General features: G+C 57.7%; 1 protein-coding gene across 1 annotated transcript in view; it reads left to right on the top strand.

Moving 5' to 3' along the window:
* EFNA2 (ephrin A2) overlaps nucleotides 1–10,427 on the top strand; it is a 38,985-nt gene extending 28,558 nt beyond the window's left edge. The window contains exons 2-4 of the mRNA XM_021547967.2: nucleotides 6,008–6,297; nucleotides 8,452–8,517; nucleotides 9,740–10,427. Coding sequence (XP_021403642.1) covers nucleotides 6,008–6,297; nucleotides 8,452–8,517; nucleotides 9,740–9,861 — 478 coding nt within the window. The 3' untranslated portion in view covers nucleotides 9,862–10,427. The remainder of the gene's footprint in view (nucleotides 1–6,007; nucleotides 6,298–8,451; nucleotides 8,518–9,739) is intronic.
* The last annotated feature ends 3,853 nt before the right edge of the window (nucleotides 10,428–14,280 follow it).

Genomic DNA, 14,280 nt, shown 5'->3' with positions numbered 1-14,280 from the left:
CGTGGCACAGTGGGGCTGAGGGCAAAGCTTGAAACTCTCACTGAGGGCGAAACTTCCTTGAAAAGTTGCTCAGTTTTTGAACTCTTTTGCTTTTTTCTCTCTTTTTTTTGCTGTAAACACTTGAAAGGCCCCATTCCTCCCCCTCTGTCTCCAGCAGCCCCCCTGGCCCGGTGTCACTGCAGTCACCGTGTGGGGATGGGATGGGGACGTGACATCCCAAGTTTGGCTTTGCCTTTCCTTTGTGCAGCTTGGCAAAAAGCGGGATGGGGGAGGGAGAGTGAACTCGGGAGTTTGGAGAACCAGGAGCAGGTCTTGCTTTGGGGTGCCCAGGAGTATCCTCGGAGAGGCCCCGCAATGGAATGGGGCGCAGGAGATGTAACGGGGTGCCAGCCCCACGATGGGATACCCGTCCAATATTGAGGTCCCAGCCCCACAGAGAGGTGCCAGGGGTGCCAACCCCACAGTGTGGATCAGTTCCCGTTATCCCATGAGCATCCCTGCAGCTGGAGGAGGCTGAGCCGTTTTCGGCATCGCTTTGGTGGGAATCCTCTCCCTGCTCCCACGTGCCCGGGCCCCGCCAGGCTGGCGCTTGCATTTAAACAAATTTTATTTTCTTCTGTGTGCTAAAGCCTCCGCACAGCCTGCGGGATCGGGCTCGGCTCTGCTTCCGGATCCGCAATCAGGCTGAAATAACAGCTCCGGGGGTCCCCATTTATCTCCGCGCCTCTCTCCTCGTGCATCCCATCTCATCCCGCTCTGTCACCCCATCCTGTAATATCTCAGCATCTCCCTAAAGCAAAAGATGACAATAAAGTGTAAATGGGGAGTGTTGGCTCTGGAGCATAATGATGGCAATTTAGATGCCAGCCGTCATTTCCCCGCCGTTGCCCCAGGTAACAGGAGCCGCTGAATCCTGTGGGAACGCGGCCGAGGCGGGACGAGGTTACCTCGGAGGCTGATGGCTGTCCTGGGATTTTCTGTCATTTCCCTTAAAAGGAGGGAAAGGGAAATAATCCGTCAGTGGAGGTGTGAGCTCCGGCAGCGCCACGCTGAGCCGGGCTGGGGTTGCTGCTGCCCTGCTCCAGCTGGGGCAGTGCTGGTCCCTGGGCAGCTCCAGGGATGCCAGGGCTGGGGAGGTGCCCCCTGGGTCTGTTTTAATTTGTTTTCCTTACCCCATCCTCATCCCCATCCCTGTGCCCATCTCCATCCCTGTCACTGTTGCTGTCTCTGTCCCCATTCCATCCCCACCCCATCCCCATCCCTCTCCTGATCTCTGTCTCTATCCACAACCTGTGGATCTCCATCCCTGTCACTGTCACTGTCTCTGTCCCCATTCCATCCCCACCCCATCCCCATCCCCATCCCTCTCCTGATCTCTGTCTCTATCCACAACCTTATCTCCATCCCTGTCCCTGTCCTTGTGTCTATCCCCATCCCCACCCCTGTCCCCAACCGGAGCAGCTCCGGGGCTGTCAGGTGATGTCCAACCCAAACCCAGCTGCCATCAGAGCCATCACCTCATTCCTGATCCCGGTGATGAGCTCCTGAATTTGGAGCCGGGCTCGGAGGTTTGGAGTGGAGATAAATATCGGCATTAAAGCTGTCAGGGCCGGCGCCACGGCGCTCCCACGGGGTCACCCACGGGGTCACCGACGGTGGCACTGCTGGAACCGGACCCTCCCGCTCGCCACGGCTCCCGGTGACACCCCCGGGGGGCTTCAGCCCGTCCTGCTGCTCCCCAAAGGGGGAATTGTGTCCCAGAGCAGCAGGAGGACCAAGAGCCCCAGCCCTGCCCGTGGTTCGGTTCGTGGTCACAGCTGGGACCAGTGTGTTCCCTGGATTCCCTGGCTGGAAAGCTCCGGGAAAGAGGAAAAGAAAGGGAAAGGGGAATGGACAGAGAAGAGGGAAGGAAAACTGAAAAGGGAAGGAAAACTGAAAAGAAAGGGAAAGGGGAATGGACAGAGAAGAGGGAAGGAAAACTGAAAAGGGAAGGAAAACTGAAAAGAAAGGGAAAGGGGAATGGACAGAGAGGAGGGAAGGAAAACTGAAAAGGGAAGGAAAACTGAAAAGGGAAGGAAGACTGAGAAGGAAATGGAAACTGAAAGGGAAGGGAGGGGAAGAGAAATGGAAGGGAAAGAACGTAAATATGACAGGCATCCCTAAAGGCTCTCCACTGCCTGGCTGGGCCCTGGGGAGTCCCTGTGCCCCCCACCCTGTGCCCACCTCCCCGTGCCCCCTGCCCCTGCCCGTCCTGCCCCCCACTCTCCCGCTCGCCCCCTCTTTATTTTTTTAATCAGCGGCGTCGCTTTCTGGCGCCGAAGCGTTTCCCAGCCCCACACTCAGGAAACCTCATTAACACAGATCAAAAGGAGCTTTTAATGATTTATAAAGGTGCAGCAGTTTGGAGAAATTAAATAATTTAGGTGCTGTGTGTACGGCGGGGTCCCTCCGGACCGCATTGCCGGCGCTCCGTGAGCCACGACGCCGTCCCCGCTCTGTCCCACCGTGGCACCGGGGACAACGCCGGAGCCTCCGGGGACGGGGACTCGTCGCTGCCACCCTCCCGGGGGTTGGGGTGCATGGGGACAGGCCGTCCCCTGAGTGTCATCTCATCCCTGCCAGCGCCAGGGCCTGGCCGTGGTGGGATGCTGGGATCCTCCGGCACAGCCTGGAGGGAGTTTGGGAGGTGCCGGTGCGGGCGACGCTCGCTCTCCGCCACGGAAAGTATTTGGGACCACGCTTAAAATCAACCTTGGAGGTGGTGAGGTGGTGGGATGGGGCAGTGGCATGGGCTGTGGGGTGGTCAAACCCACTGCACCACACCTAGGTGGGCACAGGCGTCCGGGTGCATCCAGCTCCGGCTCCATCCCCTGCCAGCTCCACAGGTGACTTCTGCCTCTGGAGCAGGGAGGAGGGACCAGCCCGTTGCCCAAATCCGGCGCTGCCGTTGTCGTCCCGAGGGACGACGCCAGGCTGGGGCTCGGCAGCGATTCCGGCTGCCCGAGGAGAAGGAGAAGCAGATGGAAAAGCGGCTTAAACGCTCCCGGCGTGAAGTCCATTGCCGGCCAGGGCCGTGCCAGGAGCCAGCCGAGCGCCAGGATTAATGGCAAAAGGAGCTGCGGGAAGGGCTCGGTGGGTGCCTGCACCCCGGGGACCCCTCCCTGCCACCCCCCGGCTCTGGGATCACTTTGTCCCCATCTCCCGGGCCGGGGGGACACCTTGCAGGGCTGGGGGAGCTTTGGGGGGGGGTTGACATCGGCCTCTCTGCGGCTGAATTTCCAGCGGGTTGTGTTTAATAGCCCCAAAGAGGGCTGGGGTTGGGGGGGGTGTCTGGTTTGGGGGGGCAGAGGGGGAGCTGCTGTGTTTTATTTTGCTCTGTAATAGGCTTATTACTGCTGATCACGCTGTGACTATTTGAATGAAGGAGATTTCGGGAGATGAAAGCGGAAGGGAGATTTTAAATCTCTCAGTGCCTGGCCCCGCAAGGACGGGTGCCCTTGGAGAGGGGGGGACCCCATACCTGGCCCCCTGCCCCAGTTCCCCCCTCGCTCTGCTGCCCCTGTGAGCCCCAACTGGCCCCCAGTTGTTCCAAACCTCCTAATTTCCAGCCTCAATTTATTCATGGCCGGTTTATACCCATTTGTTTATGTGCCAACACCGTTTCTCAGCTTAAATAGCTCTTTTCCATCCATAATATCCACCCCCCTCCCCTTATTCCAGTGGGCGCAATCATATCTCTTTTCAAGCTGTTCAGGAAAGAAAAATCTGAATTATTTAACCCTTGGGACACTGGCTGGTCTCACAGGGTGTAGAGACAAATCCGCTTTGTTCCTGTGCTGGGTCGCTGCCCGAATTCGGGAATTTTGGGAGGATGCTGCTGCAGCTCAGAGGGGAAACTGAGGCACTGGCATCATCCCTGGTGATGGAATTGTCCTCATCCCACGGTGTCATCCCTGGTGATGGGATCATCCCATAAGATCATCCCAAAGGAGGGTGACTCCTCCCCACAGCCCCCCAAAGGAGGGTGGTTCCCTCCCTGTGGCCCCCCCATCTCTGTCTGGGCCATTAATCAGCTTTAATCAGGTTTAATTCAGCAATTTGTCAGGCAGGCAAAGGCCCTCAAAGTGAGTTTTTTCCCCAAAAATGTAATAATTATTATTACTATTATTCCCTTGATACGGGGGGCCCCCCCGCCTTTGCTTGGGCTTTAGTAACGATCATTAAAATAAATAATTTTTTTAAATAAAAGGCAGCAAGAAGAAGGGTTTTTTTTGTTGGTTTTTTTTTTCTTTAAATATTTTTTATTGTTCTCGGCGCATTTGAAAATTGTTTCCCAGTAAATTCCAGCCCTTTGTATTAATTTTACATTCTCCAATGTTACCTTGCCAGGGGCAGGGTTGGCACAACTGGCTCAGGAAAGGAGAGGGAAGGAGAGGGAGAAACCCTGCTCCTTAATTAGCGTGTTCCCTGTGTGATCAGAGAGCTTATGAGGCAGGTAATGAGCTGGAGGGGGGCTGCAGGACCACCCCCCTCCCCACACCGCCTCCCTTCTTCCCCCCCTCCCCTTTTGGGGGTCACTCTCCTCCGCCATCCCACCGCAGGGATGGGGATGCACTTTTGGGGTGCTTCTGGGTGAGTTGGAGCCGTCTCAGCAGCTGCCACAGCCTCAGGGGGTGTTTGGGACCCCCAAGATTCTGCTCTGGGAGGTTGAGGGGGTTGTGGTCACCATCCCCGGCCCACCAGGGCTGTGCTGACCCCTCCAGCCACTGGCCGAGCCCTGGAGCTGTGGGGTGACCACTGCCCCTGGCAGTGCTGAGATTTTGGGGGGCTACCTGATGGGGGAAACCTTAAATTGATAGGAAAAAAACCTTGGTTCAGCGAGGAGGGGAAGCCGAGCTGCCGGGGGGGAACGGCAAATTTGGCCTTGAGCTCCGCCAGCTGTGGTGCTGGGGGTCTGGAATTTGGGGAGGGGATCACCGGAGCCACCCCGAGGGGCTGGAGGGGGGGTTGCTGGCACGTGCCACGGAGTTCTCCAGTGCTGCTAATCCCTTAAATCTCCCGGCTCATCGGTGCCAAGAACACCAATGACACCGGGACCGCGGCGATGCCGGCGCCGCCGGGAATAATCATTTTTGTGTGGTTTCCTGCCAAGTGGTGCCCGTTTGTTGGCATGGAACAAAGAGGATCTGGATTAGTCTGGAGGTTAATGGGGCTGTTGGGGTTGGATCAGGCTTTGGATCACGGAGAGGTGAGGCCCTGGCACAGGATGCCCAAAGCAGCTGTGGCTGCCCCACCCCTGGAAGTGTCCAAGGCCAGTTTGGATGGAGCTTGGAGCAGCCTGGGACAGTGGAAGCTGTCCCTTCCCATGGCAGGGGGGACTGCATGGGCTTTAAGGTCCTTCCCATCCAAACCATCCTGGGATTCCATGCTGTGTTCCCCTCCTTAGCCACTCATATCCAATAGTCATGGATCATCTGGAGGCACCACTTGATCTCCCAGGAATGGCTCTGCTTGGCTCCTTCCTGCTAAACAAGAGTCCCAAAAAGAGCAGCTTGGCAGAGTCCCAGCCCAGGACACCAAGCAGGGCACAGAAACAAAACACCCACGGGGACTGGATGAGCTTTAAGGCCCCTTCCAACCCAAAGCTCTGCGGGACTCCGTGATTCCAGGATGCCGGGAGGGGTCTCCAAACGAGTTGGGAACGAGTTTGTGATTCCAGCACACCGGGAGGGGTCTCCAAACGAGTCGGGAACGAGTTTGTGATTCCGGGAGGGGTCTCCAAACGAGTTGGGAACGAGTTTGTGATTCCGGGAGGGGTCTCCAAACGAGTTGGGAACAAGTTTGTGATTCCAGGATGTGGGAGGGGTCTCCAAACGAGTTGGGAACGAGTTTGTGATTCTGGGAGGGGTCTCCAAACCAGTTGGGAACAAGTTTGTGATTCCAGCACACCGGGAGGGGTCTCCAAACGAGTTGGGAACAAGTTTGTGACCCACTAACGTCTCCGCAGGTTCCACCGCGGGGACTACACGGTGGAGGTGAGCATCAACGACTACCTGGACATCTACTGCCCGCACTACGAGGAGCCGCTGCCGGAGCGGATGGAGAGGTACATCCTCTACATGGTCAACTACGAGGGCCACGCGTCCTGCGACCACCGGCAGCGCGGCTTCAAGCGCTGGGAGTGCAACCGCCCCGACTCCCCCAACGGGCCCCTCAAGTTCTCCGAGAAGTTCCAGCTCTTCACCCCCTTCTCGCTGGGCTTCGAGTTCCGACCCGGCCACGAGTACTACTACATCTGTGAGTGGGGATGGGGATGGGTGGGAGTATCCCCGGGGTGGTCCTGCTGCAGAATTCCCCCAAAACTGCAGCAAGTCCAGCTCAGGAGAGCATCCCATGGGAACCTTCCATCAGGGCAAACATCCCATGGAAACCTTTCGCTGGGGTTGTCACAGCTCTAAACATCCCATGGAAACCTTTCGCTGGGGTTGTCACAGCTCTGGGCGTGACAGTGACCAGGATTGTCTCATCCCAGTGGAAATGGCACTGGGAATGGCCCAAGCCCCAGGCAGCGTTCCCAAAATCTCCTGTGTATTCTTGTGCTCTCAAAAATATTCCCATGGTCTCACACGTAATTCCTGCGCTCTCCCGTGTAATTTCCATCCTCTCACATGTATTTCCATGCTCTTCTGTGTGTAATTCCTGTGCTCTCCCATGGAATTCCCATGTTCTCACATGGAATTCCCGTGTATCCCTGTGCTCTCCTCAATCCGGGCTCCCTTTCTCACCCAACCTGAAGAGCCTGGCCTGCTCTGGAGGAAACTCTGCTGCTGGCTGCAGGACGAGGGCTCCTGGCAGGGAATTTCCAGCTCCAGGGTGTCCGCAGGGACAGGAGGGAGAGAGGATCCCGCTGGAAAAATAACCCAGCAGTGCTGGGAGCAGGTGCTGGGATAAAACCCAAACCCAAACGAGGCAGCACGGCCCCAACCCCGCCGCCCTCTCCGGAGCCACGGCCACGCTCCTCCGCCTTATCATTCCTCCTCTTTTTCCTAAAGCAGCTGTTTTCAGCCCACTTAATTTGTTCCTTTTATCTATATTAAATTACCATTTTCCCCCTCTCTCTTCCCCCCCGTGAAATGTCACCGGCGCAATAACTGCGGCCACAACTCTCTCTGTCTCTCCCCCCCCACTCCCCAACAACCCCCACCGCTTTTATTTTATTTTATTTTATTTTTTTATTTTTTAATGTCGTTAGGGAGAGATTACACAGGAGTAAATGGGAAGCTGATCATTGCTAACCCGGTTAGAATTCCCGTCATGCGGAACATTAGAAATTATGCCTCTTTGAGGAACCGTATTTAGCAGACATGAAAGAAAAGAAATTACCTCCTCCTCGAGCCCACGGATTGGAATCCATTAACCCGCCGGCACCGGGACACGCTCGGGCCTCTGGAGCGGGTCAAGGGCACGGGACGGAGCTGGGATGCAGTGGGATGGGGTGGGATTCTGCTGGATTGGGTGGAATTCTGTGGGATGGGGTGGGATTCTGCAGGGTGGGATGGGATTCTGTGGGGTGGGATGGGATTCTGTGGGGTGGGATGGAATTCTGCAGGATGGGATGGAATTCTGTGGGGTGAGATGGAATTCTGCAGGATTGGGTGGAATTCTGCAGGATGGGATGGGATTCTGCAGGATTGGGTGGAATTCTGCAGGATTGGGTGGAATTCTGCAGGATGGGATGGAATTCTGTGGGGTGAGATGGAATTCTGCAGGATTGGATGGAATTCTGCAGGATGGGATGGGATTCTGCAGGATGGGATGGGATTCTGCAGGATTGGGTGGAATTCTGCAGGATTGGGTGGAATTCTGCAGGATGGGATGGGATTCTGCAGGATGGGATGGAATCCTGCAGGATGGGATGGAATTCTATGGGATGGGATGGAATTCTGCAGGATGGGAGGAATTCTGTGGGATGCCTGTGGTGCTGCTCAGTTCAGCACTATCTCCATCCCCCCTTCCATGGGGTGCAGCGCCAAAAAGGAAAATAAAATGGGAGGGTAAAAAAAAAACCCCACCCCCATGGAATGTTGGCGGCAGCCCTGGAGGAGCTGGGATGGAGGAATTGGGGTGCTCGTGGTCCTGCTCAGCTCAGCACCTTTTCCTTCCCTCCATGGGGTGAGGTGCCAAAATGGAAAAGAAAAGGGAAGGGTAAAAAAGCCCCTGCTTTAATTTAAAAAAAAAAAAAAAAAGAGAAAATGTTCTCTTTTTTTATATATATATACACATATATGTATAAAATAATCCCAATTTCTCGTCCTAAGAGGAAGTACCACCCCAAGAATTACCACGATTCCTCCCTTTCTCCCAATGTTTATTATTATTATTTTTATTCAGTGCCTTGACCCTCGTTTTGCCACTGTCCCCACAATCCCTTTGTCCCCTTTCCTCCTGCAGCCGCGTCCCCCCCGAACACGGTGGACAGACCCTGCCTGAAGCTGAAGGTTTATGTTCGGCCAACAAGTAAGTGAGAGGTCTGGGGGGGTCCCTGGGGGGGTCCCTGGGGGGGTCCCCAGGTCCTGCCCCGTGGGTTGGGGACGAGTGGTGGCTTTTAGGTACCCCAGGGATGGGGACAGGGCCCCTCAGCTCTGTTGGAGCCATCTCAGCACAGTCCAGACCCAGACATAGGGAAAAAAAAAAAAAATTAATAACAATAATCATCCCTGCTCAGTGGCTACTTTTCCAGCTCGCATAAATCAGCCATTTAAAAAAAAAAACAAATTAATAATTTTCTTCTCCTGTTAACGTGTAATTAGCAAATGGCAGCGGCTCTCCCTGGGGACAGCGGAATGTCACCGGGTAACCGATGGCTCTCGCCTCCCTTCCTTTGGTGGCTTTAAAATAAAATCCAGCATAACAGAACCATCTGTAAAAACTCATCATGTTCTATTCAGGATGATGGGGGGGGAAGAAAAAATCTCCTGACATTATTTTTTAGTATTTTAATAATATTGGGATTTTGTTCCGTCTTGCGGAGCAGAAGAAGAGGGAGAGGGGAGAGAGGCTGGGCCTGGGGGATGGGGGAGGTCCCTGAGGGGGCACCCCTTGACTGGGTCTGGCCCTGGAATGAGTCTGGAAGCCTCATCCCGGCATGAGGGACCCTCTGGAATTTTGGGGCACGGGGGGGGGCCGGGCGTGCAGAGCATCGGAGCATCCCCAGGCAGGACCAGACTCTGCTTTTCCTGCCTCCAGGTCCATAAAAATCCATAATCCGGTGGCAAACGGGAGCGAGCTGAGCTTGGGGGGGGGTCCCGTGTGCCCCCCTGGGCTACCCTGGCCGGGACCCCCAGGCTGGGAGCCGGGGGTGACCCTGCCCCGAGCGGGTCCATCCCAGCCGAACCCCCGGGACAACGGGGACGGGGTGAACGCTCCAAATCCCGCTAACAAACAGGGCAGGAACCGGAGCGCCCTGGGGAGCCCCTCGGCATTCCCAGCCTCGGGTGGGATGTCCCCGTGTCATGTCCCGGGGGTGGCAGCTGCGCTTTTGGGGGAGCTGGGACGTGGGGAGGGCACACGGGAACGCGCCGGACCCCAACGCCGGGGCCGCCGCGCATCACGGCGCGGATCGCCGCCGCCCCAGCGGCTCACCCGCTCTCCGTTGCGTCCTTCACCCGCTCTCCGTTCCGTCCTTCACCCGCTCTCTGTTCCGTCCTTCACCCGCTCTCCGTTCCGTCCTTTTCCGCAGACGATTCCCTCTACGAGTCCCCGGAGCCCATTTTCACCAGCAACAACTCCTGCTGCAGCCTCAGGGTGCCGCCGGCGGCGCTGGCGGTGGTGCCGGTGGTCTGGACGCTGCTGCTCTCCTAGCACCGACACCGGCGCGATCCCGCCCGCCCCGAATCGCCTGGAGGGCGCCCGGAGAGGATCCTGAATTCCGGGATGGGTCCCGAGCTCCATCCCTGCCCCGCAGCTGCGGATGTCCCGGTGGGGCGTTGCTTTTTACATTTCTAGACCAAATACAGAGTCCTCGTCCGTTTGGGGTTTTTTCCTTCGTTTGGTTTTGTTTGGTTTGGTTTTGTTTGTTTTTTTAAAGAAAAAAATTATTTTTATTTTTATTTGCTGAGTTGTTCCCGTCGGGTCCCCCTGGTGTCAGACTGACCCGCACGGGCCGGGCTCGAGTGCCCACTGAGCCCTCACTGACCCCACCGTGGGTGGAGACACCGGGACCACCGGGCACAGGGATGGTGCCACCGGGACCACCGGGCACTGGGATGGTGCCACCGGGACCAGCAATGGTGCCACCGGGACCACCGGGCACAGCAATGGTACCACTGGGACCAGCAGACACAGCGATGGTGCCACCAGGACCACCGGACACAGTGATGGCACCACCAGGACCAGCAGACACAGCAATGGTTCCACCGGGACCACTGGGCACAGTGATGGTACCACCGGGACCACCGGACACAGCGATGGTGCCACCAGGACCACCGGACACAGCGATGGTGCCACCGGCTCCGCGGGCACGGACTCCTTCCCAGCCCGGCCGCAGGACGTCACGGAGCCGGACCCGCCAGCCCCGGCCGCCCCCTGCCCCTGGCACGGGGGGCCTGGACGGACACAGCCCCCTCTGAGCACCGGGGCTTCACCCTGTCCCCTCGGCTGGCGTCACCGCCGTCCCCGTGGGACACCGGGGTGGCTCCGTGAGCAGCCAAGGACGCTGGACACAGCTGGGCTGGGGACGCCGGGGTGGCGGGCACGGAGAGCACCGGGGTGGCGGGCACGGAGAGCACCGGGGGTGCCCGGCACCGGGAGAGCAGCGAGCGGCCACCGGCGTGGAGAGCACCGGGAGCACCGGGAAGGGCTGGCACTGCCCGTGGCTGGCACGGGGAGCACCGCCGGGCGCTGGGAGCCGGCAGGCCGGGCTCGCCCAGCCGTGGGCATCGCTCCGAGGGCGTTTGGCACCGGGAGCAGCGCGTGCCGTGGGTTTTCCTGCTCCGCAGCCCCCCAGTGCCTGGGTTGGGGGTACAGGAGCCCCCTCAGGGGTCTGGGGACCGCGCGTGGGACCCTCCTGGTGCTCCCCCATTGTCCCCCCACGTTCCAGGGCTGGGCTTGGGGATTTTTCCCTTTTCCTTTGCATTAATAAGTGAACTCCACCCCCCCATCCCATCCCTCCTCCAAACCCCCAACCCGAGGTTGGCCGTGACCCCAGGGGTGGCAGATCCCCAGGGAGGGGTCACCCCGCAGCCCCGGGGTCTGACCCCTCCTCGCCTTAAATCTGGGGCTGTCCCACCTCGGGGAGGTCCCTGTGCCCATCCCACAGGAGCCAGGGATGGTCGGTGGTCCCGGGAGATGCCAGAGGTGGGCTCAGACCTGGCTGGAGCCCCCCCATTCCGAGTGGATCCTGGCTCTGCCCGGGGGGGCTCTGTCCCTGTACATACAGCGCTATACTGTGAGCAGTTTTTTTTTTTATGTATTGTTGAGAATGGATTTTATGGAAGGGTTTATCTTATTTTTATTTTATTTTTATTTTTTAGACTAGGAAGCTGGAATCTTGCAATAAGCTCATCCCGACCATCCAAAAAAAAAAAAAAAAAAGAAAAAAAATTTACAAAAAAAAGAAAATTGCAAAAAAAAAAACCCAAAACCAAAACAAAACAAAAAACAAACACATAATTTAAAAAAAAAAAAAAATCGCATTCCCTGCCTTCCCTGTCCCTGTCCCGTGTGTCCAGACCAGGTCGTGGTTCCCGAAGGTGACAAAATGTGTTTATTGGGGGGGGGGATGCGGGGGGCACCCGCCGGGCTCTGACACGGAGCCGGCAGCACCCGCCTGGCCTTCGGTCTGTGTTTTATATATATATAGATTATATCTATAAATATCTATATTGTGTACAGCGACTGTGGGAGAGTGGAAGGACGGAGGCGGCAGCGGGGCCGCCGGGGGTCCCCCGGAGCAGCCCCCCTGCCCCCGGCGCCGTCCCCCCGCGCTGCTCCCCGCCGCGCCTCGCTCCGTCCTTCGACATTCCCGCTCTCGTCCTCGACGTCGTGCTGATGGTAACCGGATCTCTGACCCCCCCCCCGCGTTTGGATTCTGTATTTTTTTATAATAAAACGTCAATAAATGTCGTGTGAGGCCCTTGCACTGCTCCCTCTCCTCGGGGGGGTGCCCAGAGGGACACGGGGGGGTCCAGGGGCTCCGTCCTCGCTCCCTTTCCCCTGGTACACCAGGGCTCTGCAGCCAGACCTCACTGCTGGGTGGTGTGTTAATTACGGGAAGGACTTAATTACCCTGTTAATTAATAATAATGGATATTAAATTAATTAATGTGCAATTGTTGATAGTGCTTAATTACAGGAGGCGAGGCTGCCTGGCGGGTGGGCGCTCGGGGCTGGCAGTTCCCGCAGCCCCGGCTCCTCACCTGCCGCTGCCTCAGTTTCCCCAGGAATGAGACACCGGCAGGGGACATCCTGGCAGGCCACTAAAGCCAGGACAGGCTTCTCTGAGGTGGCATCACCGAGCTTCCTCTGCCTCTGCTCTTTCTTTTCTTAAATCCCAAACTTTTTTGGAGCGGCCCGTGCTCCTTCCTGGCATTTTTGTGCCTATTCCAGCGTAATTAGCAGCAATAGGAACAACCCGCTGGTAATTAATTGAGGCTCCCACAGCTGATCCGAGCTCTGAAGTTTTGCCACCAGAGGGTGAAAGACTAATTTTGCTTTTTAATAAGGACCATATGTGTGCCAGGAGCGGCAGCGATGCCACCCACCACCGGGGACGTGGGTGCCACCTCCAGCTCCTCCGTCAGAGGGAACCACCAGCGAAAGAGCTTGGCAGGGATTGACCAAAAATTGGATTTTTAGACCGCCTCAGGAGGTTTTCTGAGACCCAGCTCATGATTTTTTTAACACTGGGAGTTGGAATAGGGAGGTAAAAATAGCGAACGAGGCTGAGACGGATCATCGTTCGTAATTAATGAATGGAGTCGTGGGGCTTTAGGGCCTGAATGGGATCATTTAGAGCCCGTCTCTTCTGCGGAGGCATCGAGGTTTGATGTGAGGAGTGGTGGTGATGGAGAGCTGGGCTGGGCCTCGGTGCTCCCTGTGCTGGATCCTGTCGGGCTGCGGGATCCCCGTGGCAGCAGTATCAGGACGTGAGTGGAGCTGGGTCATTCCGAGAGAGAACTGGGGCTCATTCCGTGGGGTCAGGCTGGGACGTGCTGTCCTGCTCCCCACCTGCTCCAGAGCAAAGGCTCCAGGACCCCCGGGATCCCAAACCCCCGTGGTGATCCTGGAATGCACCTTCCGAGCTCTCCCTTCCTGCTGCTTCTTGCTCCCTTTCAGCATTTCAGCATTAATTGTGTTTTTTTTTCTTGTTTAATCCCCTGGGTGCTCCGTGCTCCACTGGCTCGTGGAATATCCCACCTGCTGCAACATTCCAGCTGTGGGGAGCCCAGGGGCTGCAGCTTCCCCGGTGCCGGTGCTGTGGTCGGGGTTTGCACCGTGAGGAGGCTCAGGATGGTCCCCAGCTCCCTCCCTGCCCTGGTGCTCACTCCAGGGATGTCCAGCCGGGATGTTCACCGATCCCTGCTGGGCTTTCCAGAGGCATTTTCCTGCTTTGTGCCTCGAGGTGCCCGTTCCAGCAGGGAAACCGCTGTGGCTCAGGGCACCGGGAGGCCAAACCCTCCCCGGGGCTGCTCCAGGCAGGGCAGGGAGTTGGGAACATCCTGGGATGAAAAGAAATGTTTCCTCCAACATCCAGCTTCAGTTTGCTCCATTGAAATGAATTCCCGGTGGCCAGGCTGTCCCCTCGCCACCCTGGGTCCGTCACGTCCCTGCAGCAGCTCCGGCGGCGGTTCCTGTCCCGAACCCAGCCCGCAGGGGATGCCGGATTCCCTCCTGTCCCGAACCCAGCCCGCAGGGGATGCGGGATTCCCTCCTGTCCCGAACCCAGCCCGCAGGGGATGCGGGATTCCGTCCTGTCCCGAACCCAGCCCGCAGGGGATGCGGGATTCCGTCCTGTCCCGAACCCAGCTCGCAGGGGATGCGGGATTCCCTCCTGTCCAGCCCGCAGGGGATGCGGGATTCCCTCCTGCCCAGCCCGCAGGGGATGCGGGATTCCCTCCTATCCCGAACCCAGCTCGCAGGGGATGCGGGATTCCTTCCTATCCCGAACCCAGCTCGCAGGGGATGCGGGATTCCTTCCTATCCCGAACCCAGCCCGCAGGGGATGCGGGATTCCCTCCTGCCCAGCCCGCAGGGGATGCGGGATTCCCTCCTGCCCATCTC

Source organism: Lonchura striata, chromosome 28 (genome assembly GCF_046129695.1).
Source record: "Lonchura striata isolate bLonStr1 chromosome 28, bLonStr1.mat, whole genome shotgun sequence".
NCBI lineage: Eukaryota > Metazoa > Chordata > Aves > Passeriformes > Estrildidae > Lonchura > Lonchura striata.
The sequence above is the reverse complement of the archived record's forward strand: the minus strand, read 5'-3'. Positions and strand labels throughout refer to the sequence as shown.